Genomic DNA, 24,113 nt, shown 5'->3' with positions numbered 1-24,113 from the left:
CAGCTTTCCCTTTCTTGGTAGAACTTCTGCTCTGTGTTTGTCCCAGGTAGGGCATTACTTTTGTTCACCTGAAAGCATGAGTTCTTAGCCAAACCCAAACCACCATTTCCCAAGAGGAAAATCATCCATCCCCATCCCCTGAGACCCTCCAGACAAGAAGAGAGACTCCAGCTGAGAAGCACAGCAAGCACAGGAGTCACAGCTGACACAAACCAAATAGCTTTCATTTCCACGGAATGGACCCTGATACCCAAGTGCACAAGCCCTTGATGGGAGGTGATGGTATTGGGGTGCCAGGCCTTCCCTGGTGTCCTCACCCACAGGCTCCTGCATGAGGCAGATGGTCACACCAATAAGATTCTCCAATATGGTGACAACAACAAACTGCAGCAGTACAGACAGACTTTCTCACCATGATTTTTGTCTTGTATTTTCTTCCATAACTCTCCAATGGTAGTTTTCCCCTTCACAACAAAGAGCTACAGCTTCACTCCAGGCTGGGATCAGCTCCAGACCAGACCTCTCCAAGCAGCCACTGTGACATCAGGTGATACTGACCCTGCACTCAGCAGGGAGCAGCTGAAACCTAGAAAGGTCCTGCAGGCACCAGCCATGCCATCAGGAGCTGTCACAGGGCAGGGGTCTCTGCAGAGGTTGTTTCACAAGTGGTTCCCTTTTGAGGTAGTTTGGGATGTTCTTACTCTTCCACTATGGGCTGAGCCCATTAGAAAGACCTCTAGGTCTTTATTCACATTTTTAGAAATGTGTCTTATTCTCTAAATCAAGACTATCAGTGCAGCCCATATTGTCTCTCTGTGGATTTATCTGAGATGACTCAGCTTCAAGGCTCATGTGGTATTTTAGAGTCTCTGATAACCTTTAATGCCTCTCTTCATTTAACAGTAAAATTCAAGTGCTGCTTCTTGAGAGCCTTTTGTGAACCCCAGAGGCTGCATGATTCCTACAGGCTGATTATTCCTTAATGTCTATGTGGGCTCCCTCCAGGCACAGAACATTAGTTTTGCAATGCTGCTCTGAGTTTATTTTAAAAAATTTATTCAGATGGTTGCCATGAATTCTCAAAGCAGAGAGAACATCCTTCTACTTATTAAATACAGCTCTCACAAGCACCAAACAGATCTTTTTGCAGAGTACATTTGCATTAACTCCTCCGGCTCTCTGTTCCTTAATTAGTTCCACATGCAAAAGTCCCCCAGCACAATGCCCCAGCGAAGAAAGTGGAAAGTGAGGCTAAGGTTTAAAACAAAATAATGAAAATCCTTCATTTGAGTGTGCAAAAGGCTGAAACAGCAGCTCCTGGTCCAGCAGTGATTCCCACACATTGAAGTGGATGTTAAACGAGTTCCTGTGTCTAAAATCTCTCACTTGCTGCCAGGACACTGCTGTCAGCTGGGCAGGATGCACTGCTGCCGCTGAGTGCTCCTGCACCACAGGCTCGTGCTGTGGCCCGGGCAATACCAGCCCTCTCCTTAGCCAAAGTCAGGCCCACCTGCTTCCCCTAGCTCAACAGAAGCTATTGCAGTCTCCCCCCACGCCACCTGTGTGTGGGTGGCCAAGCAGAGATCGTTCCTGGAGTCCCACCAGCCTCCCACTGCCGGCACGCCACGGGGAGATCTGGGCGCTTGCATTTTGCCTCTTTCACCTCCTCCTTCTCCTCAGCCCTGCTGTTCTGTACTCTCCTGGCTGCAGTTGTCATTAATTCACAGAGACAGCTCCCTGCAGGGCTCTGATTACAATTCTCCATGGAGCTGGGCTCACGTTATGTGTAACCTGTGAAAGGATCAGGCTGGCAGGCAGCAGCAGGCGACTCCCCAGGCTGGGCGGTAGCGGGGATTTCCTGCCTGCTCTCCTGGAAGGTCAGGTACCAGGGAACTTCTTCATTCCTTGCATTTCCCCAACTCGCACAACCTGACTTCGTTTACATAAGAAGTCTCCCGGCACGGGGGTGTTGCTGAGGTGCAGAAGTCTCTCGAAGCTGATACTTTGCAGGGCCCTGGTCAGAGATAACCCATGGTCAGAGGTAACCCAGTGCCGTGGCTGCAGAGGTCACCAATGGAAGGCTGGTGAGTAATGGTGTGAGCAGTAATTATATACAAGCACTGCACAGGATTTTATTTCCATAATACCTGTTATCTGCTTCCCCAAAAGACCTCCAGTTACTGCTATTGAGAGTCCAAGTCTTAATTTTGTCTTCTGATGGTAAAAGGTCAGAAAAAACTGTGTGGAGCAGTGTGGGATCACAGTGTGATCCCACAGTAAAATGAAGACGCTCTGTATTTCTGGCCATCTTGCCTTCTATGCTGCACGAGTTGAAGTTGGGAAAAAGCTGCCATGTGTTGGTATGGGGATGTAACTAGTGCTCTAAATACCAAACTTTCAGAAAAAGGCAGTAAGATTCAAGAGCATATGCTTAAACTCTTGCCTTCAGTCTGTAGTTTCAGAGGCCACAGCTGACCAGAGCAGAAAGGGACACTTACCATGACTTAGTATGTTGGTGTGCCAGGAATGCTGCTGAGGTCCAGATGAACTTTCACCATTACCCTCCTAATAATTTTTTAACAAATTATCAGTATCAAAACTGAGACCCACCTGACAATCCAGACCTGCTGGTGCTTTGAAAGGGGGTCTCTGCTTGCCTGCAGAGGTTCTGATGCTGCCACTGTGACCATTTTTCACTTTGCCTTGAATTTACAGTCTAACACTATACCAAGGAGCCTATTTTTTTTTTTTTTTAACAGAATCAAAGTTATTTTTAATGATTGCTCTTTGAAGCATACGTGTGAGTGCCAGTTGTGGAAGGGGTAGCAATTGCCCTCCCCATGGGCACAACGCCCTAAAAAGATAAGCTAAACAGGGCAGACCCATTTTTCTCCTTAAAAGCAAGCATTAGCTTCAATTACAGAACACCTATTTTCAATCAGGTGTTTTTCCCTCAGCTTGGAATAATAAGAATAAAGTGCACCTTTATTCTAACCTAAGTCAGGCTTCTCAAATAATGTAAACAGCTATGCTTGTATTTTATAAATTCTCCATTCTCCATTAACATTGCTTCTGTTATTTTAAAGACCATTTTCAAAAGGCAGCTTTCCGATTTATGTATTAAAAGCCTGTATTTATGGCCTTCTGAGAACCACTGTGCAGATTACTCACAGGCTCTACAGTGTCTGGCCATTTTCCCTCAGGTATTAAGACAACCACAGTACACCTGGCAGCTTGGTCACTGTGCTCCCAGAGTTCTTGTGCCCAGTGACATGCAATTCCAGAGGAGATTCCTCAGGAGCAGGACAGCTTTTCTCAGTGGTGGGGATACTTACTGTAGCCAGGACACACATCACTAATAAAACATTTCTTGGTAAAGTCCAGCATCATGGCACAATGAACATCTGTTTTGGCTGTGGAAGAAACCTGAATTTAATTAGTGGCTGCTGTATTCATGGTCTAAGTATGTAGTTTAGGCTGCATATTGTTCTCACTGAATTCTTGCAAACAAAACACACTGAGATTTTAAATACAGCAACATCACTGGTTTGACTCAATGCAAACACTGGCTTAAAAGAGTTTTGCCAAGGGATTTATATAAAGTCTCATTTAAACGGATTAATCTCTTTCACTGGCTCCTCCTGGCACAGTCTGCAGCAGAGCTTTCCCCCCATGTTCAGGCTTTTTGTGCATGCTGACAATTGAAAACTACCTAGAAACAACCCCCTGAAGGTGCTGCTTGAAAAAGAAATTCTTCAAAAGCACAGCAAGGACTTTGCAAATGACTGTGCAGGAATAAGCTCAGAGTTTGTGATTCCCAAAACTATTTATTTAAACTGGCTACATCACTGATTGTCTCTTTGATGTCAGTGAAGACCACCCTTTTTCTGACCTCCTCTGAACAGCATACAAGGATTACACAGAGCCAGGAAAGACTCATGGGTGACAACTGCCAAGAAAGGAAGTCATTATTTTCTTTCATTACAGTGTATTTTTACTGTGTCACACATATAAACAGTAGAAATGGGTGCAGGAGTTTCACTGAAATGGTCCATAACATTTCCTATGGCTTTGTGTAATCACCAATTCAAATCTGAACACCCACATAATTTTTCATTTCAAACACTCAACCCACCCACAAGAGGCAAATATTTGTATGGTTCTTTTATTGAGATGATGATGTCAATCTGGAAACAGATGGACAGACAAGAGGAAGGGGAAATACACATTCAGTTAATAGGAGCAATGAATCCTATCAGTCATGAATCCTATCAGTCATGAATCCTATCAGTCATGTCCACAAGGCAGTTTGCTACACACTGAGATGCTGTCAGTTGGCCTGTCCAAGTGGAGGGCATGTCCAGAGTGTGCCTGGAGCATCCCAGAGCATCTGAACACTTGTCAATGCTGTGGCACAAAGAGGATTGGAAGAATCCACCAAACTGAGCCCTGGGATGGGAGTGCCTGTGGCTTTCCAGGGAAACATCACATAGAACATATAAAAATGTCTGGCCTGGTGGTGGGTGTTAGATGGGGATGCTTTGCTTGAGATTTTCTAATTGTTCTTCGAAAAATTTAATCTGCTCTTCGAGGTCCTTCTGTTCAATCAGCAAGGAGGTCTTGACTTGAACAAAGTGTTGGTAGTCCTGGAGCTGCTGCTCTGTCAGGTATTTGGCAAGGATTCCAGAGACCACGCGTTCTCTCCGGTCCAGATTCTCCTTCAGGTCCTTTGCATCTTCCCGCTGTCGAGACAAGAGCTTGTGCCGTTCATTCAGCGATTGCTAATGGAATAAAAAAACAAAGCAGCACACCATGAGAACCCATCATTCCTGCCAGGCTCTGTTTCTTCATTTGGAAGCCACAGTCAATTTAATTTAATTACTTCCTCTTGTGGGCTTTCCACCTGAGTTTTTTCTCAATTGAATTACTCATTCTTGTGGCTTATAAGGTAAAGACATGATAAATGCCATCAAGGCTCACTTCTCCTATGCTGCCCTCATGAAAAAAAAAATCAATATACTTAAAATTCTGGTCATTTTAATGTATTCTGTAACAATCTTCATTCAATTAGAAGCTCTTCAAGATATGTATCTTTGTGTTTTGTGTGTTGCATGTGGCCAGAGTGCCACTGACAAATTAAAAAGATAGAATGGATTCTATTAAAAGGTCCATGTTGATGCCAAGGTGATTTTTTGCCTTTTCTTTTATATACCTTTTATTTATCCTCAGTACCCTTAGCATGCATACTTGTAATTCCTTAAGTCTGATAACTTAGCATAGTCCTGGCATTCTGTAACAGCCAAGAGACCAAACACCTGGACGCCTTGCTGCTGGAGGCCGGAAAACCCTACGGTATCTTGGGAAACCAAGGTCCTCTCTGGAACATATCCTGTAAACTAAGATTTAGCCCATCCAGGGGGGAATTCCTCTGGATGGGGGGAGATCACACCATTCATCCAAGCCTCTCATTGGGGCATCTTTGTTAGATATGCTAATTTGTAAGGTCTATAAATTGTATGTGCCATCTATCGTGTGTGTGCATTGTGGTACGTTCCACCTTAGCAAAGTGGGGCACCACAAAGATCCTTATTAAACACCAAAGTAAAGACCCTTTATCACTTAACCGTATCTGGCTCTCAATTTTTTAAGACCACGAAAAGGCATCAGTGTGATAAAAGAACTGTGATGTAGACAGTAACTGTTCATCAATGGCTTCTTTTAAAGAGTTGGGCCTTGCTTGTTCTACAGGATTTTTGTACCTTTCACCTTGAGTTAATTCTCATTCAGCTGTAATCATTTTCATGGGGATTACCCTGATGGAAAATGTGCTGTTTCAGGACAGTGTCCATAAATAGAGCACAGAGCAATGGTCACTACTGACACCCTAAAAATGGAGTCAAAGACTGAGATTGCTGGTTCTGCTGACATGAGGGCAAATGCAGTTAGTGGAAGAAAGTTGTTAAAAATTGTTGGCACTTAACCAAGTCTTTATTATGCCAACAGTTGTTGGCACTTAACCAAGTCTTTATTAGGCATTTTATTCAAATATTTGAATAAATTATTTAAATGTGTTTCCTATGAAGAATGTAAATGTAATACCAGAGAAACAACACCCTTCCTGCCTACCATAAAATGAAAGTAAGCATGTAATACTGTTTAAAATTATTCACATTAACACAACAGACATTTTGGAAGAGGTGAATCCTGACTCTCTGTGTCACACTGCATGAAAGGACCTTTTTAGTGCTATTCTGTATGTGAACTATGATGAACCTCCAGAGATACAGGTCAGCAGCAACACAGCTCCAAAAAATCCCTGTTTTTGTAACTCTATGCTTTTCCAATTTCCAAAAGAGAGATAACAGCAGGTATTGTGTTGATAAAAACATGATTAGAGCAATAAGCATAGCAGAAAAGCATAATTCCTGGGATAAATTTGGCTTTTCTTCTTCAGCAAAAAGGAGACTTTGCAAGAGTTGAAATTACTTCCTGGTGACATGAGACAATTCCTCATTTTCCATCAAAGCTGGCTAGTTGAGTTAAAACTACAGTGAGCTTTATCTCAAGTTATGACCACACCTTCCTGCTCGCTAGGACAAACCCATTTAGTGAAATATGATTTCAAAGGCAAGTAATTAACGCAATTAAATTATCAGTGGAGAAATAAACCCACAAAAAGCACAGGTTTGGAGCTACTCCACTGACACTGTTGAGCAGGACAGGAACAGAGAACTCTAGATTAGAAGGCTAAGAAAATGAGCTCTCTTTTATTTCAAATGTACCGCTCTATATACAGAGAACATCGAGAAGACTAATTTTATTGGTCTTAAGAGTAAAAACATCCCACACCATTGGTGTGCAGTGAATGACACACAGTAGCAGAACATAGCTATAAACAATGTGAATAACAAGATAGATTAGAGAATTATTTACATTCTTTCCCAACTGTTTCCCAGGCTGTTGCCTGGTTAGAAAACCCTTCTCTTTCTCTCTGACTGAGCTGAGAATATCCACACTCCACAGGGAGCAGCCCAAGGGTCCAAAGGCCACCCCCATGGCTTGAAGCCTCTCAAGGTTTTGCTGTTGGCCCCCAGCATGCAGCTGCAGGCTCACTCTGCACTGCTGTGCTCCAGCACTAGTGGTACCTGGTCCTCACCAGGGACCTGCTCTGCTCTGCTTCAGCCCTGGGGACATAAAGAAGTCACACCTGGAAAGAAGTGAACTAGAATTCAGCACCTCTGTTGTCTCTCACCTTCTCCTCCGGCTCTGTGTTGCCATCCATCCTGCTCATGGCGTTCTGGACGCGGGCGAGGCGGCTGGACAAGCAGAGCAGGAGGCTCACCACCTTCTCCAGGTCCCCAATGAACATCATGTAGCGCTCAAATTCGTTGGGCTTGCACAGGTCCCGCACCAGCACCTCCAGCTCCTCGCCCCACTTGGCACATTCCCTGACTTCCAAGAGAACCAGCTCCTGTTCCTCCCACAGTGCCTGCAGCCTGGATTGGAGATTGGCCATGAGTTCCAGCTGCAAAAAGAAAAAAAAAAAAAAAAAAAAGAAAGAAATCACAGGAACTGTTACTGCCAAAGAGAATCCTTATCACTTCTAGAGAATGGATTTTCTTCACATTGTCTTTGCCAAATTTTTTGACTTTTAAAATAATTTTAAGCTGCAGGAAAGGAAAAAAAAGGGGGAAAAGCAGTGATATTTTCTAAGCTGTACTTAATTCTCAAACTCTGAAGAGCAAATTACTGGTAATCACTTTAGCTGGTGGTATATTCTCTGGCTCAGAGAGCTTCCAATCAGTCAGAAGGGAACTGCAATAAAGATTACAACATGATTACACAGAACTGTTGTTCTAAGACATGAGCATGAAGTCCCAGCTCTGTACCAAGCTTTGGAAGAACTGATTGGAATTTCACTTATCATACACACAGAAAAAGTCAGTTCCATGGGCAATTCAAGCAGGCCACGGTGCCTAGGTAGAAAAGCAATCAGAGGAGGCTGTTTCACAGGGAAATTATATGGAAAAGGTCTTCAAGACTTGAGTGGGAGCACACCATCAGCTTCTTTGGAAGCTGGACAATGCCACCATGAACAGGAGCAGCAGTAAGACAGCAGGTAATGTGCACAGCAGGAGGAGCCTCGGGAAGGCAGATTGTTGTTACCTGAGATGGAGCATGTCCAGGGGAAAAGCCCACCTAACTGTGCAAAGGTACATAATCACCCTTCCAAGCTCCATACTTCTGTCACTGTCCAGCTGTGTCCCCCATTCTCTGCATGTATGGAATTAACTGGACACTGGAATGTGCAGAAGCTGCTGCCTGCTCTCAGAGTAACGAATATTTCTTATTTAGGCTGCCAGTTCTGATTTATTTTACAGATTTTGAGATTAGATTAGAGTGTTAAATTGGGAGTTTGCTGCTGCTGCACAGGAGCTGGCTGTGCAAGGAAACCTTAATAATGACAGATGAGAGATCTGAGTCAAATCAGGCAGGATTTAAATACCACCACTTATGATCAATATGCCAGTTTTCCAGTACTTTGCCTACTGTCAAAAACTGATTCAAAGTTACCTGTGAAATGTTACTGGGATAAAAATATCCATAGTAATAATGGCATTAATAAGAATTTCTTTGTCACGATGAACAGTGGTTCTTGTGAGGGTTATCTACATACTTTCTTAGATGTGATGTCATCTAGCTCATTTGTGCTGTCTCTGTTCCTCTTCAGGACTTGGTTTCTCATAGAGGCAGGATCTTTGTTCCTTTGCTTGGTTTCATGTTCAGATTTTGGACATTCTTCTGGTCCATCTCCATGACTTTTCCTGCTATTGGAGAAGAAAATAATTACCTAAAGCAAACACTTACAGTTTTCTTCACTAACACTGAATTCATGGTTTTATCCATCTTGATTCAGGATCACTCTCCTCTCTTCTCACCACAGGAGATCTAAGTTTTTGGAAGACATAGAGCAAAAGATTTGCAGCCCAGGTCTGTCAGAGTCCCTTTAATAAGGAACCACTGAACCACTTTTCTTCCATTATACACCCTTAGCCTCAGACATTTCTTGGTATGTAAATCAGAAAGCTGCATGTTTTCTAATGAAGCAAAAATGAAACAACGTGCTCAAGTTCATCTTACTACCAGTACGCATAGTATCTATACATTAAAACAGACCAAAGTGCTACATAATTGGTTTTGTCTGCTTACTCATTCTCCTGAACATGCTGTGGCTTTCCCCTTTTCCTGCGTGATTTATCCAGCATGGAAATGTTAACAGGAAACAAACCCTCCATCAGGTCCAAAGCAGTTTTTCTAAGAGGATGAGGCATGAGAATGTCCACCAGAGAGTTGTCTTTGGCAATGATCTCCATAGCAAGCTCTTGGCATCGCTGGTCCTGAGAAGACTGCAGCCTCCTTTGGGGCAGGTGTGTCTCTCTCTCCAGGGGAACATCATCGTGGTTGCTGTGCATGGATGTTTCCTGGGCAAGTAAACCCTTGGCTGGATGTTTGTGCCCTTGGTGAGGCTGAGCTGGTGCTGTGTGGAGATGCACTCCCTGCCCTGGAGAAGCTGCAGGATGCTGCTGCTCTGGATGCTTGAGTGCAGCATTCCCACTCACAGAGTGAGTTCTGCTTTCCTCCACTCGAGCACTCTCCTTGCTTCCACTTCTTGGGACAGGAATGGAGGTTTCAGGAGCCTGCTCGTTTTTATCCTGACCACACACATGTCCAGTTATGTCATTATGTTCATGATTCTTGGGTCCATCTTTCTCAGGATCATGGAAACTGTGAGGAAGAAGACAGTTCCTATTATTTGAGGCATTCCCTCTATAACAGATATTTTTGCAGACTGTTTAGGAGCTATGATCAAATGTTTCTGATGTTATGGTTCTGCCTGAACTTTCAGTTACTTTTATGCTAACCTGCTAAACTATGAAATTTAAGAAAAAGTTTTTTTTTTTCCCATAAGCCATTCAAGTCTCCAGAAACCACCGGGATATTTTTGAAAGAGTGGAAATTCTTTTACTACAGAAGAGTCAACATCACTGCCTCGCTGAGACAGATTTCAGATGTTTATCTCCCTTGGTGCTCCTCAAACTGGAAAGCAAATATGGAGAGTTAAAACACAAATTTCCTAATTAGGGATGTGTAAATGGCACAGTTTTTTTTATTTCCTCTGAAAAAACACACCCAAATCCCCTATTGCAGCAGTCCTGATCACACATCTCCAGGACTGGGCATCTCCGAGCTGTTGGAATGCTGTTTGCTCCGGAGCTCGGAGGAGGGAGCTGTGATCCCAGAGATCTGATGGAGCGCGGCTGAGCAGGGACAGCTGCTCGGGGCACCTGGCACTTCAGGCGGTAGAAAGGATTTTAAATGCTGACCAGACAGTACGGGTGAATGTTCCCATGTGCACAACCAAGGGTCCCGAGAGAGAAGGCGGGGAGCAGCGCTGGGACACGGGCTGTAGCCAGCGCAGCTCCCGCAGCCTTACCTGGAGGTGCCGGGGCAGCTCCCGCAGCGCCGGCACGGTGCTGCCGCACCTCTGGCACATCTGCACGTGTCCTGGAAGGGAAAACAGCACACTGGGGCAACCAGCATTTCAGGCGAGGCAGCTGCTTAATTCTACTCCCATGTTGGTTATCCCCAGAAAGGGAAGCTGATGGTACAGCTCCAAGTAGGTTCACTGGGGTTTGTGCTTTTTTATTTGTTTGTTATTTTTTGTTGTGTGTGGGTTTTTTTTTTTTTTTTTTTTGTTTGTTTGGGTTTTTTGGGGGTGTTTTTGTTTGGTTGGTTGTTGTTGCTTTTTCTAGGGGGAAAGGTTTGGGTTTTGTTCGTTGTTTTGTTTTTAATCTTAGGGGGTGTTTTTGTCTACCTCTTTTTATTAATTAAATTGGTACTACACTCTTACTAAGTAGCATCAATTTTTTTCCCCCCTAGAAAACCGAAAGAATAGCTGTCAACAAAAAAATACTTTTACTCTCATAACAATTCAGAAATTCAGAATTAGTGGAAGTTTGTCAGTCTCTTCAGTAGGGTAATTTTAGTGGTATGTTTAATTATTTATTTTTTGGCCCTTTATCTTCTTTATTCTCCTCAATAATATTGACAGCTACTGTCCTTCAAATTCAGGAGCCGAAAAAGGTTGGTCATTTATAAAATTCTTCCTAGAATGACCTTTTTTGGGATAGGGCTCTAATGAAGTTGCTGTCATTAACAATAATGACTGCTGGAGCACAAACAGCCTCATCCTGCATACACCACGTGTTCTCTGCAAATGCATTTTCCAAGTGCCAGAGTCCCTCTTGACTTTCTTTATACCCCCTTTAGGTGCTGGTTTCTTACCTGTGTGGAAGAGGGAGTGGATTTTGGTCTCTCAGGAGCTTTCCCAGGTGCAGAACCCCCTGCCTGTGGGAGACTTTCAGCTGATGGACACTTGCTGGTACAGCTCCTGTCCCCTTGGTTGGGATCGCACCTGCTGGTCACACTCAGTGGGGGAGCAAAAGGCAAAGGAGGGAAAACATCTGGTGATTTTTGTTCAGGGAGAAGTTGGCAGAAAACCTCATCATTTTGCATCATCCTGCTTCCATCTGGGATGGAAATCTGGACAGGAGGAGCTTTGGGATTTGACAGCCTCTTCTGCAGTGGGAGGTGTTGTGAACCCCCTGGTCTTTGACTGATCTTTCGTTCCATGTATTTGATCAGTGCACTGTGCTGGATTTGTTTCAGTTCTGTCCTGGAGACACTTGAACTGGAAAATGCCTTTCCTCTGTTCTCCAGATCCCTTCTCCTGGATGCCACTGTACCTTGCTCAGTGGTTTCATCCCTAACTTGACTCCATGATACTTCTTTATCCATTAGGTGATTGAGCTTCTCAGGCTCAGAGTAGCAGAGTTTCTTTTGCTCTTGGGTTACCCTTTTCCTTCCCCCTGCTTGACCTTTTTGTGGCCTCCTTATTTCTTCATTTCTATTGAAACTTTCCAAGGATTCTACATGAGAAGGGGAGCAAGGAACAGGTTTGGCATCCTCGCTTGCACTGGATAACGAGAAAGACCGAAGGTGTTCAACTGATGGCCTTTTAGAGGATTTCTGTCTCAATCTGACAGGCAAACTCATCTGTAAGTCTTTTCTTTTAAAGGAGGTTTCTTTCAGAACCTTTTTCTGAGCTACTTTTAGTTTCTCTATGTAGTCATTCTGGAAACACTCTTCTGTGAATGAGGCAGGACTCCTCCAAACGAGATCTTTGTTCTGAAGCTGGAGATCATCAGCACTGCGCTGATGGTGGTGGCTGCTCCTCTCAAGCTGATGGCCTTCTCTTTGTATCTCTAGACACTGTGCTGAGGCAGCATAGCTGCTTGATGGAATTTCCTTTGGTGAGCTCCTTGATTCCTTGTTGGGGTGCAGGACGTTGGTGGTTCTCCCTGCAGAAAGGTAATAAAGCATGGGAGTTGCCTGCCTGGTTATTTGTTCACCAGCCTGCTCCTCCCGAAGCTGTCTTGAGAGCTGTGTTTGAAATACAGGCTGGTGTTTCTGAGCAGGAGGTTCATCCTGTTCCAGACACGTGCTGAGGTCAGGACTGCTGTTGTTACCCTGGTTTTCTTTTTGGACTTCACGTAATGACTGAGATGTGGAATCTTCCTTTGGTCTGAAAAAAGCCATTTGGCTTGTGCCATCACAACAGCGCCTCCTTCCCTGATCCAACTCCTCACACTGAGGGTGCTCCACTTCCATAGCTTTGCAGCTGCAGGACAATGGTGATCTCTGCACTTTGTTTTGCTGGTTTGGGACTAGTTCCCTAGTATTGCTCATAATTTTTCCTTCAGAATCATAGCACTGATTTTTGTCTGCATAACTGTTCAGCTTCCTGGGAGCATTTTTATTTAGAAGAGCATTCTCCATATATCTTAATTCCAAGCTGTCCTCAAACACATCCTGATCCATGTCTGAATGCCACTCAGCATGGAGTGGGCCCTGAGCACAGGGCAAGGACTCTTTCCTCTGGCTGGGCCCTGGCACAGTGCTTGGCAGAGCTGCTTCTCTGGCACATGGCTTACACACACCCCTGGGACACTGTTTGACTTCCTGTGTATCATTAACAGCACTGGGCTTGGAATGTGCTTGGTGATAGGACTTGAAGTTCATCTCTTTGGGAATTTTGTTAGCATGACCTGAATTATACGCAGAAAGTGTTTTGGGAACATTCATTACAGAGTCTGTCTTTAAATATTCTTGAAAAATGAATGAAGAAGGTCTCCTGAAAATGCGTGGATTGCTTCTCTTTGCAGGTTGTTGTGATAGGCTGCACTCTCCATTTTCCTCTGTCTTTAACACCTGAGCCTTTGATACCTCATTTGTAAAATCAGAAGAAAGGCCCTTGTTTTCCAGAGGCTTTTCCCTATGAGGCCCTACATCCTTCTCTGTAACTGCATCCCAGGGCTGACTCCATGGTCCATCTCTGTCTGCTGGCTGGCCGTGCTGCAGGCCAGGAGCTGGCTGCACACTGCCCTCAGCGTGCCCTGCAGAGCCTCGGCTCTCCCTGGGCTTGTCCAAGTGCCTGTGAGTGATGTTACAGCTCTGGGGGCACCAGGGAGGGGACAGTGCGGGAGGGGACACTGCCAGGGCTGCAGGGCCCTGGTCTGAAGTCCTTTGGGAAGGAGTAATTCCACAGCTGTGGGAGTTGTTGTGGGTGCTCCGGTCTGGTGCCTTGTACGGCTGGGGGGATCTGAGGGCAGAGTGTGCAGCACTGAGATTACAAATTCCTGTCACATATTCCGAGTCCATGTACGGGCCCTGCTCTGGAGGCACACAGAAGTATTCACCATGGCACGATGGTGTGGGGTATTCTGGAATGTTTGATCCTCCTGAGAAAGAGCTGTAAGCAGAGTCTGCCCTTCCAGGGAGCTGCAAGAGATGGTCCATGCTGCTGACTGACTTCACTGACAAAAGATGATCATTTTCAGGAGAGGCCACAGGCTCTACCAGCTTCCCAGTTCTGCCACCTTGCCTGTGAGTCCCTCTTTCTATCTCATTCCCAGCTGAAGTCATGTTGTAGTATTTCCAGAAATCCAAGTCTGATTAAAAGTCCACAACTGAGTTGTTAGAAATTAACATTTTTCTTTATAGTTACATTCCAATTATATCTAGAGGATCCTAAAAAGAAAGAGAAGTGCATGAAAAAAGACTCAGTGGGAGGATTCTCCTGGCACATCTTGGAAAACCTTTCCCAGAGTCCTAGAAAAAGGTGTTTGAGACTGACAGAGCATCTTGATGAGGCATTCTGCTGTCAGTCCCAAGCCACAGATTTTAAAAGATGGCCAAATGTTTACGGCTGCAGTCCAGAACTTCCCTGCAAACCCCCAGATGCACTAGGAAAGAGCACCAGCATAGAGTTCACGTATGACAAATACACAGATTTTGCAGAGTCTGGAAAACAGCCTGTGTTTATCAGCAGCACTCGACAGTTGCTCTCTGATTGCTGTGCATGATGCCATAGGTTTAGTTTAACACATGGATCTCCACAAGCAGCAACCCAACGGGCCAAGGGAAGACAAGCAGGAGATTCTCACACCAACAGCCTGACCCTCTCAGCCACCTGTGCCAGCTTCAAACCCCCTGACCTGCTCCCAGGCAGTAGCAGCCCCAAATAAAAGACTGAACCTGGCACCAGAGTGGTGCTATCCAGCAACCTTGTTTAGTAATTCTCATTTAGATCAGCTCTAGAAACTGATTAGTTATTACAAGAAAGCAAACAAACAATCTTGCAAAGCTTCATCAACAAGCTGCTCCAGTAAAAGGCCTTCTGAGGAGACACAAACACTGCCCAGATCCCTCTAGAATATTACATGTCTGATTTATTCATAAAGGTTGAACTCACCAGACACTAATCTGCCATTCCCAATATCGTATTTCTGTGGTAGGACCTCAAAAAGCTGGCAGAAAGAGAGGTTTCAGGGTGATGTTTCTCTTTAATTAAAAAAAAAAAAATCACATTCCTTCCTTGTTTCAAAGACAGTCCTGGTATCATTCATTTTGAGCCAAAGGAAGAGATGGATAGGAGCCAAAATACACAAGTTAATCTATAAATGAAACTTGGACTGGTGGGGCACACTAAATAAATTAACTAGTTTCTGGGAAATGAAAACAGCCTAACACCACAAAGTGGTAATTTGCCTGCTGGTTTTTTTTTTTTTCTTTTTCCCTGGGTGTTTGTCTTGTTTTTTAACATTTTAGTGAGACACCAACTCAAGGATGTTTGGAGTTCTCTCCCTCTTTACAGATGATTTAAAACACAGTTGTGAAATTTAAATGTCTGTCCCTGAATAACAGGGTCACAAAGGAAACAGGAAGCATCAGTGGCTGGTGATGCCATTCCCCATCCTTTTCACCACAGTGAATTGAGGAATTTAAAGAAATAAAAACCTTAGATACTTGGTGAAAGGAAGACCTTGGATTTTCTGAAACCACTGAGGAAAAAAAACATTGAATGACTGCAGTGACACCAAGTGCAGACTGGGAGGGTACCACGGGGTATCCCACTGCAGTTACATTTCCTAGGAGTGCCCCGGAGGTCTGGCCCATGGCAGTGACCACTGGGAGAGCTCAGAGGGACCTGGAGGTGCTGAGGGTGCACAGGATCAAACCCCACAGGAGCCACACTCCACAAGAGATCCAGAAGACAGATTGCTCTGTCATTCTTATCTCCCTTGTTTTAATTAAATTTTTCTCCCAGTGGAACCTCTCCAAGCAGCTCTTGCTGATGGTGCTGTAAATAGATGGAGCCAAGTCTTTGTCTGGGATGTGCTGGCACAGTTCCATGGAAGTTCATGGAGCCACCCTGATTTACAATGAGAATTTGGCTCTAACTTTTCACAGCAATGTGTAGAATCCAAGTAACTGTTGTGATTTAGTTCATGTCTATCAATGGCAGTACTCTCCTGGTTTCCTATACCAGTCATTCCCAAGTTCTCTTTTCCCCCATTGTTTTAAGCTCCTCATTGGGATTTACAGTGAAGTTGGCAATACAGAGAAGAATTTATGACTCAGGTTTTTATGATGATACCAGAAGTAACAGGAAATATAATTTCAGTATGTTATAATACTGAGGTAAGAAGCTCTGACTGATACTGAAACACACCTTAGGGAAAACTTGTCTCATTTCTTTTGAAGAGGATATTTCCTAAACCCTGGCAGCAGAATTGTTTACCTCAATGTCTTCAAAGTACTATGTGGAAACTGCCCTCTCTTTCCCATGTAAGAGAAAATCATGAATGTCCTTAAAAGTCAACTGACATGAACAATGACATTATTGATCTCATGGGGAGGTGGCCTCATGGACTGTGCTGTCTCTGGGTCTCAGATACATTCTGGCAAGGCTGGAATACAATGTGCCATTCCAGACCCGCTTCCAATACCTGCACTGTAAACCACCAAAAGCAAGAAGAAAAATGTTAAAGTATATCAGAACCAAAGCCACTGAAAGATGAAGGAAAGTGTAGTAACAGTGTAAGAGTGCAGGGAAGTATATCCACTCCATGCCCAAGGAAGAAATAAAGCCACTATCAACCTATTAAGTTCCAAAGTTGTTTGGTTGTTCTTTTTTGTTGTTAAAAATAGAGGCTAACTTAACTTCCATCCATATCAACCTGTTCTGTTCTAGGGAAAGGTGATTTGCATTGCACAATCTTGAATTCTTTGCAACCAACTCAGTATGTCAAAGCCTCATGTCTGGCAAATTAACTCTGTACAGAGAAAACCTAGTGACTCCAGACCACAGTCAGTGAACAACTTAGCTGTCTTATAAGGGAAAGATTTATTATAATTACAGTTTGGTCTTGTTTGACCTCATTTAGAGTTTGCCAGGTGCCATAATTGATCTGTAACTCACCTGCACTTATATACAATGCTTGCCCAAACAAATCATCACCCATCAGAAACACAGGTATTCTCTCTATCAAGTCTCTGATTTGCCCTCAACAACCCAGGAAAAATGGCCCCTAGCACATAACACAGTCTGAAATAATTTGTGCACTTGTGGAGTTCCCTTGAAGTGACCAACACAATCTTTCCATCACAGAAGCAAGAATGAGAATTTCCCTTAATAAACACAAGCAAAGTTCAAACCTTCCTAGCTCTGTTTTTATACAAATGGCTCCATGAAAATAAAGGGGAAACCCACAGCTGTTGATCTGGATCAAACTACAGTACACCAAGTGCTCTCCAGAAGAGAACAAGTGTGCAAAACACAGAGCAAACACCTTGACAACCTCCCAATATTATGTCATGTCCACATTAGTGAATGACCTGTTCCTTATCAAAGGGTAAACACTGGATGTAAATATTAACTGAAATTCTTCAGATTCCAGTCTGTTGCACAGGCTGCAGCACCTGACCCATCTGTTCCCCAGACCCTGAGATCTCATTGCTACCAAAAGATCACCTGAGAGACTCTTGCTTTAGCAGGTGATCCTCTTGGCTTTCCCAGGGCAGCCTGGAGAGGCCAGAATCCTGGGGAAGTCAGGTGCAGAATCCCAGGGAAGTCAGGTGCAGTCTCTGGCATCCCAGAAACCTTCAGGAGGTCACTAGTTGGTGATCTAGCACAGGTTCCCAGGCCTCCATCCAGGTATTCCTGGATAGAACCCATGCCCCTGCACAACATGGATGTATTCTCTGAGATACAGCATGTCTGGAAATAAGAGCTGCTTCTTTGACCAGACTCTGAAATATCCAGAAATTCCAGACAAATGCCTGAAGTCTTCAAATTCCATCACTTTGACATGACTGTTGAAAGGGTGAGAGAAATGGAAGGATATTACATTCAGGAAAGTGTGGCTGGCATTGCCTTTGTGCCCAGCATCTCTGAAAGTTACTATTTCTCTCTTTCTCTCCCTTTTCTTTTTAATAAATACTTTCCCTTTGTTATTCTTTGTTTCTAGCCTATAATCAACAATTTTACCCCCTGAGCTTTCGACTAGGTTTCTAACAGGAAGGCAAACATAGCAGATGATACTGCCTTTGGTTGACTGAAAAAACACACTTTTTGCTAATCTGTATTATTTTGCTAAGATTTATGAAGACTCTAATCCCTGTTTTTCTCATTTAGTGCAATTTCCATAACTATTGTGCAGGTAGGTAATGGTCATCAAGGATATTGTACATCAACACCCAAGGACAAAATCTCAAACATTTGGCTTCCAGGCCCAGTGGAAGGCTCACCCTGCTACTGGGAAGTCAAAGTGTCACACAGTCCCAAAACAGAGCCTAAGTGGGATTTAGAGGAGGTTTATGCCTTGTGTGCACAGAAATAAATTTCACCATAGTTTGAGGAATGTAAACATTTCCAGTAAAACCCATGGATACACAATTGAGGCTTTCTGGGGCTATCAAAGTGTCATGAGAAATTTAGAGAAGGATGAAAGTAATAATAATAATAATAATAATAATAATAATAAAACAATAATAATAATAATAAAATGCATCTCAGTATCCCCTTTTTTTGTGTAGGGGCACAGACAAACCTTCCTAAACTTCCTCACCCTGCTATGCCAGGCTCTCTAAGGAGGAAGAGATCCCTAGTGACCAGCAAGGGAGCTTTGCTGGAGCCACAGTACCAGAATGGGTCCGTCCTACACCTTCCTGGCACCACTTCCCAAAGGGATGACATCCCACTGGTGGACAGGAACATCTGGCATTTGCCTAACACGCCTCCTGGGTGATGAAAAGCTATGGCCCAAATAAACTGCCTTTGGAGGAGAGCTATGGCCCCATCTCTGGCCAAGGAACTAACGAGGAAGATGAGGTTTGGCAATTCTTCACAGCCCCATGAGAGACCTTTTCTGAGCACCCAACAGAGTCTGACCTTTTAATGAGAGCAGTCACCCACTACATACCTCTCCCTTGTCCTCGAATTCCATGACTTTCTTTATTCAGCCTTAAAAGTTTCTTTTTGTTTCCATCAGCATTAGTCTCTCGTCTATTAAAAACCAAACACTTACTGTTTCTTCTACCTCTGTAAGTGCTTCTCAGAAAATGATTTTGCCAGAAATCAGTTTCATCCCAAATGTGTGCATTTCTTCCCAACCATTTCCATTTTATCCCTTTTAATGTCATCATATTTTCCTTATTTCTTTTAAAAATCTAATCAAGTTTATTTGATGCCATAAACTTAGCCCCATAGTGTTTTTACAGGCTACAAAAACACCACAAGAACATTAAAAAATTATGGACTTCAAAGTACTAAAAATCAAAAAGAAAAAAAAATCTAATGACACTGTTGATTTTTAAACATATGTCTTCAGAATTACTATATATATTATTAAATTAACTATTTAATAGAATAGAATTAAATTAATAACTGTAATAAAGATGTTTTCTCATTTCTACCATGTTGACTGCTTCCCAGCAAGGCCGTCCAAGAAACATCAGGGAAAAATAAAATTCTCATGGTCCCCCTGACCTGCTCCTGGCTGCACTCAGCTTCCCACAGCTTAGGCAGCAAGTCAAGCTCACAAGAGAAGAAACTGGCCTTTAAATAGGGGTAATTCAGTTCAACATCTCCCTCCACTGACATGGTTTTAGTCCAGAATCCTCTGAGTTGGTAGTTGGTTAGCAATCTGTGCAAGCACAGTTTTAAAAACATGTTCATTATTAATTGCCTATAATTAGAAAAACCCAAGTGCTTATTACAGGCAGCTTCACCAGCTGCCACACATCCCAAACCCAATGTACTCCCAGCACTGCCTGGATCAGAATTTGCCTTTTCCAACTTTATCAGAGCTCTGGGAGAGCTGACGCTCACTCAGACTTACTAGTGAGGGTTGGCTGGCTGGGAAATGTCCTGAAGTCATCTTTGAAGAATTGTGGTTTTCTGGCACCTATATATGCTTTATTCTAATATAAAACTATTCTCAGAAGCTTTATGGATGGCTCTGTAGTTGCAGTCCAAGAGTCCTTGCCAGAGCAACACTGCAGATTCCAATTTCTACATGCTGTGGTTATGTTTTCCACAGACAAACCTGCATTGAGGACAAACATTCCTGCTGCAGCTCCAGTTTTAGGAAATGATGGATCCAGAGGCACTGACTGGGGAAGGAGCAGCGTCCAGTTCACCTTAATGAAGTGGGATTATAGATATATATTATTTAGGTATATAAATATATGTGTTTATATAATTTAAATTATGACTTCAAATGGAACAAAAAGTTCATTCTCTGGTCCCTTAATGTACAAAGAAACTTTTTCCTGAACTTTGCAAGCTTTAGACTGTGTGCTATGAACTTCATGAAGATATAGAAATACACTCTCTTCACTACAGTCCCAAAGTCATTTCCATCTAGGGAATACCAACAGGTAAAATATGGAACAGAGAATCCCACCAGACCTTCCCAGAGGAGAGGGTGACATGGTCAAGCTGGCTTACCTAGATTAGCCCCGAGAACAGGAGAGCACAGGAATCAGCTTGTGGTACCTGGAAAAATTCCCAACACTGAACACAAGTGAGGAGGAGACTGGGGACGTGAGAGAAACAGAGAGAAAGCAAGCACAGATGTGGAAGTGGAGCTCCATCTCACAAAACAATCTCCCTGAACCTCAGAGTGTATCTTACAAACTTCAATTCTATTCTGCCACACCAGCAGGACTCTGCCTTACATGAAATCATTTGAGCCCCACATCAGGAGCAGAACCCAGGCCTCTTGCCTTCTCAGCACTCCTCCTAACTACAAATTAATTTTTTAATACCTTACTATCCTCAGGACATCATGTAACTTTTCCAGTCTTTCATAACAGCAGTCTAAAATACAACTGGCAATTAATATTAGCACTTCCATTTTCTTGTATATAAATCAAGGATTATGAAGTCAGATCAATTAATGTGGTATTTTATAAAAAGCCATTAGCTCTTTCTTATTTTGACATAGGAGACAGAAACTGTTCCTTTCCAGAGGATGTCTGTTTTCAGCCTAATTCATCCAGATGTTAAATATAATTACGCCTGCCTTTGGGCTGGAACAGACAGTAATGCAATATCCATTTACTACAGAACATTCCACTGGAACAAGAGGAAACCACCAAATATACACAAGAAATAATATATTAGACTGCTCTGTTCCTTTGGCAAATATTGCATTCCAGTATTTTCCCACAGCTTTTGTTTGGGCAGAATTCAAAAGTGTTTATGCTTAATCTCACTAAACATATCTTTGGTCTCCACAACAAAAAATGAAAACCTGGATTAGTAGTTAAAAATAATCTGGAAATATCCAACAATTACATTAGAGCAGGTTTAGTGGTGGGGTGAGGGTTGCTCGGAATTGGGGGGCAGAAACCAAACCTTTGGTCCACAAAGAGCATCACAGAATGGTTTGGGTTGGAAGGATCCTTAAGAATCACCTTGTTCCACCCCCTGCCGTGGGCAGGGACATCTTTCACTGTCTCAGGCTGCTCCAAGCCCCATCCCACCTGGTCTTGGACACTTCCAGGGATGGAGCAGCCACAGCTTCTCTGGGCAACCTGTGCCAGGCCTTTCCACCCTCACAGGGAAGAATTTCTTCTCAATATCTACACTAAACCCACCCTCCTTCAGCCTCCCTCCAGACATGCTGCAAGATTTGCAGGAGATGGCAGAGGAAAAATGCTGGGGAAGCACAAATAAATTCAGTTCTGGGAAAAGGCAGCACTCAGAGCTTTTGTGAGAGACTTTCCCTAAGCAGGTGATTGCAGGACAGGTGCTCACCTCTGAAAACAGGTGAGTAATTCAGAGAGCAGTGGCAGTTTCAGTGAGAGGGTCTGCTGGGTACATACAAGCAAGGGACCAAGTGATTTCCTGTCTGGAGCACTTCATACCAGCTAGTCCCCATCCAAACAGAAAGGTGTGAGTTTTTGCAGATCCACCTTTCTATATTTAACCCATTCTACAGAAATTCCCCTCTGAGATCCCAAATCAGTCCTCTATAATCTACATTTCACCATTAGCATCAAACATTGCCTGTGCTGGAGAATCATTAAGTACATTTTGTACCAAAGTAGCTATTTTCAGTGTAAAAATGTATACCTGCCAGACCCTTTACCTGATCCATTTACCACAGACCTAGATTTTATTTATTCTAAAAAAACCCACATAATAATACACTCGAGGATAGAGCAGAGCTCCTGTGGCTGTATTAGACTCAGGTGACACTCTAGGCTGTCCATGTCCACAGCAGGGATGCGATTGGTCCCTTACACACTAAAACACACTGATAATTTCAGGATTTTAAAGATAATTTTTCTGTTACAAATTCAATTCTGCCCTCAATTATTTGGTTACATTCACACATTTCCCTATGAAAATGCCATCTTTCACAGTCAGAGATCCTGAGGACAAGCCCTGAAGTTCAGGTGGCCTGGTGCAACCACATGTGCCTAAGACGGCTTCCAGCCCCAAGTTAAACATTTCAAAATGTGGTTTTAATATTTTCCAGCATACATCCTGCCCCTTCCTCTGTTTCCAGGCTGGCTCTTACAGAGGGTGCCTCAGAAGGGAGCACGTGGACTTTGGCAGCAGATGCACCTGAGAGCTGAATCTGCCCTCGGTGGGGGGAAAGGACTGATAGAAAACACAGCACCTGCACACCTGTTTGTCCAACATTTCTTCTCTCACCACCACCCAGCAGCTCGTGCCTGGCCCTCGATGGGCTGATGCACCATGTTTAAGTCATCCCTCCCCAGCAGGACCTTTGGCTCTGCCTGCCCCACGCTGCCCAGTGGGGATGGCACACGCTGCACCTCCTCTTTTGCTGAGCCCTCCAAACCTCCTGTGAGCCGCTGCCACGGTGCCGTGAGCACCCACACTGGCACACGTGCCACAGGGCCACCAGCACCTGGCACGGCTGGGTGCGTCTCCAGCACCCAAACCCACCTGTCACAGACTGCACCAAACCCTGCGGGGGCCAAGGACATGGCTGGTGTCCCCCAGCTGCTCAAGGGACCCTGCTGAGGTAAAGGAAAATCCGCGTGTCAGGAGAAACAAGTGAGCTCATCCACCACGCACTGCGGCCCTAAAGGTCTGCAGCTGGGATCTCGCTGAATCCCTCCCCAAACACAGGCACTTATCCACAGGCTAAGGAGCAGCTACTCAGACCATGGATCAGCAGAATCATGTTCTCCAGACTTAGAGCAAACACAACATAAACAACAGAGTAACCAGAATGTTCTTTTCATTCTTTTCTCGCATAAAGCAAATACACAAACAGCACAGCAACGGCTGCAGACAATATGTATCAGGTACAGGCATCTAAAATACACACACACACACACAGAGATGTTGTTTCGTTTTGTTAGAATCACAGAACTACAAAATGCTTTGGGTTAGAAGGTACCTTAAAGCTCATCCAGTTCCCCCCTGGCTGCCATGGGCAGGGACACCTTGCACACACCAGGTTACCTGTTAGCTCCAGCAATCTGAAGGCACGCTCCCAGTGAGTACAGACAGTGCACATTTTCTACCTCCAGTATTCTCTTTATGAAACAGAAGCCAATGCTCTGGTGCCACAGTCCAGCTGTGCCCGCAGGGATCTCACAGTCAGTGAGCAGTGAAGCAGAACTCGTGCAGATCACAGCCCCAGGAGTTCTCCATGCACTCCCAGGTGTCAGAGGCCATTCCCTTCTCTCACCTGTCACCACAGCAGCGGGATGTCCCCGGGCCAGCGGGAGGCTCCACGGCCATCCCGGTGCAGGGTGACAGTGCCGGGCTGGCACTGCCCCGGCTCTGTGGTGCTCTGGTGCACAGCACGGGCACGGAGCGGGGAAGGGAAGCACACCGAGGGCTGGGCTATTGCATTATCTCACCAGTCAATCATTAACAACGGGGCTGTTCCTGCCGGAGCTCTTGGCTGGCCGCCACGACTCCCACGTGGGCACGACTGAAAAATTCCATAAATGTGCTGCCAAGGCCACAGAGGAGAGACCAGGTGAGGCCTCTCTGCCCTGCAACCCAAAGCGCTCCTGTGCATCCCACCAGGATGTCCCTGCTCCAGGAGCATCCCTTGCTGTCCCCAGCCTGAGGTCACCGCACACGGGCCAAGAGCCCTTGCTCTGGGGCAGTTGAGAAGCGCTGCTAGACAAAAACTAATTAAATC

General features: G+C 44.3%; 1 protein-coding gene and 1 long non-coding RNA gene across 5 annotated transcripts; both read right to left on the bottom strand.

Moving 5' to 3' along the window:
• Window positions 1-203: 203 nt before the first annotated feature.
• Window positions 204-463, bottom strand: LOC128814942 (uncharacterized). Its single transcript, XR_008439519.1, has 2 exons — window positions 413-463; window positions 204-327 (listed from the first exon to the last, which is right to left on the bottom strand). It is a non-coding gene; the product is annotated as an uncharacterized LOC128814942 (long non-coding RNA).
• Window positions 464-4,146: 3,683 nt separating this feature from the next.
• On the bottom strand, window positions 4,147-23,765 carry LOC128814935 (uncharacterized). Of its 4 annotated transcripts, none has more exons than XM_053991254.1 (7): window positions 23,420-23,765; window positions 11,347-14,151; window positions 10,496-10,566; window positions 9,211-9,786; window positions 8,678-8,828; window positions 7,253-7,525; window positions 4,147-4,781 (listed from the first exon to the last, which is right to left on the bottom strand). In XM_053991254.1, the coding sequence occupies exons 2-7, from the start codon at window positions 14,044-14,046 to the stop codon at window positions 4,527-4,529; spliced, it is 4,026 nt and encodes a 1,341-aa protein (XP_053847229.1). In that variant the 5' UTR covers window positions 14,047-14,151; window positions 23,420-23,765; the 3' UTR covers window positions 4,147-4,526. The 4 variants fall into 4 exon arrangements, 3 of the variants coding, with proteins under 3 accessions (XP_053847229.1, XP_053847231.1, XP_053847230.1); XM_053991256.1 differs by having other exon boundaries at window positions 8,678-8,825; XM_053991255.1 differs by having other exon boundaries at window positions 23,355-23,423.
• Window positions 23,766-24,113: the final 348 nt, after the last annotated feature.

The sequence above is a fragment of the Vidua macroura genome, chromosome 15 (assembly GCF_024509145.1).
Source record: "Vidua macroura isolate BioBank_ID:100142 chromosome 15, ASM2450914v1, whole genome shotgun sequence".
In the NCBI taxonomy this organism is placed as follows: domain Eukaryota; kingdom Metazoa; phylum Chordata; class Aves; order Passeriformes; family Viduidae; genus Vidua; species Vidua macroura.
This window is presented reverse-complemented; position numbering and strand designations above follow the sequence as displayed.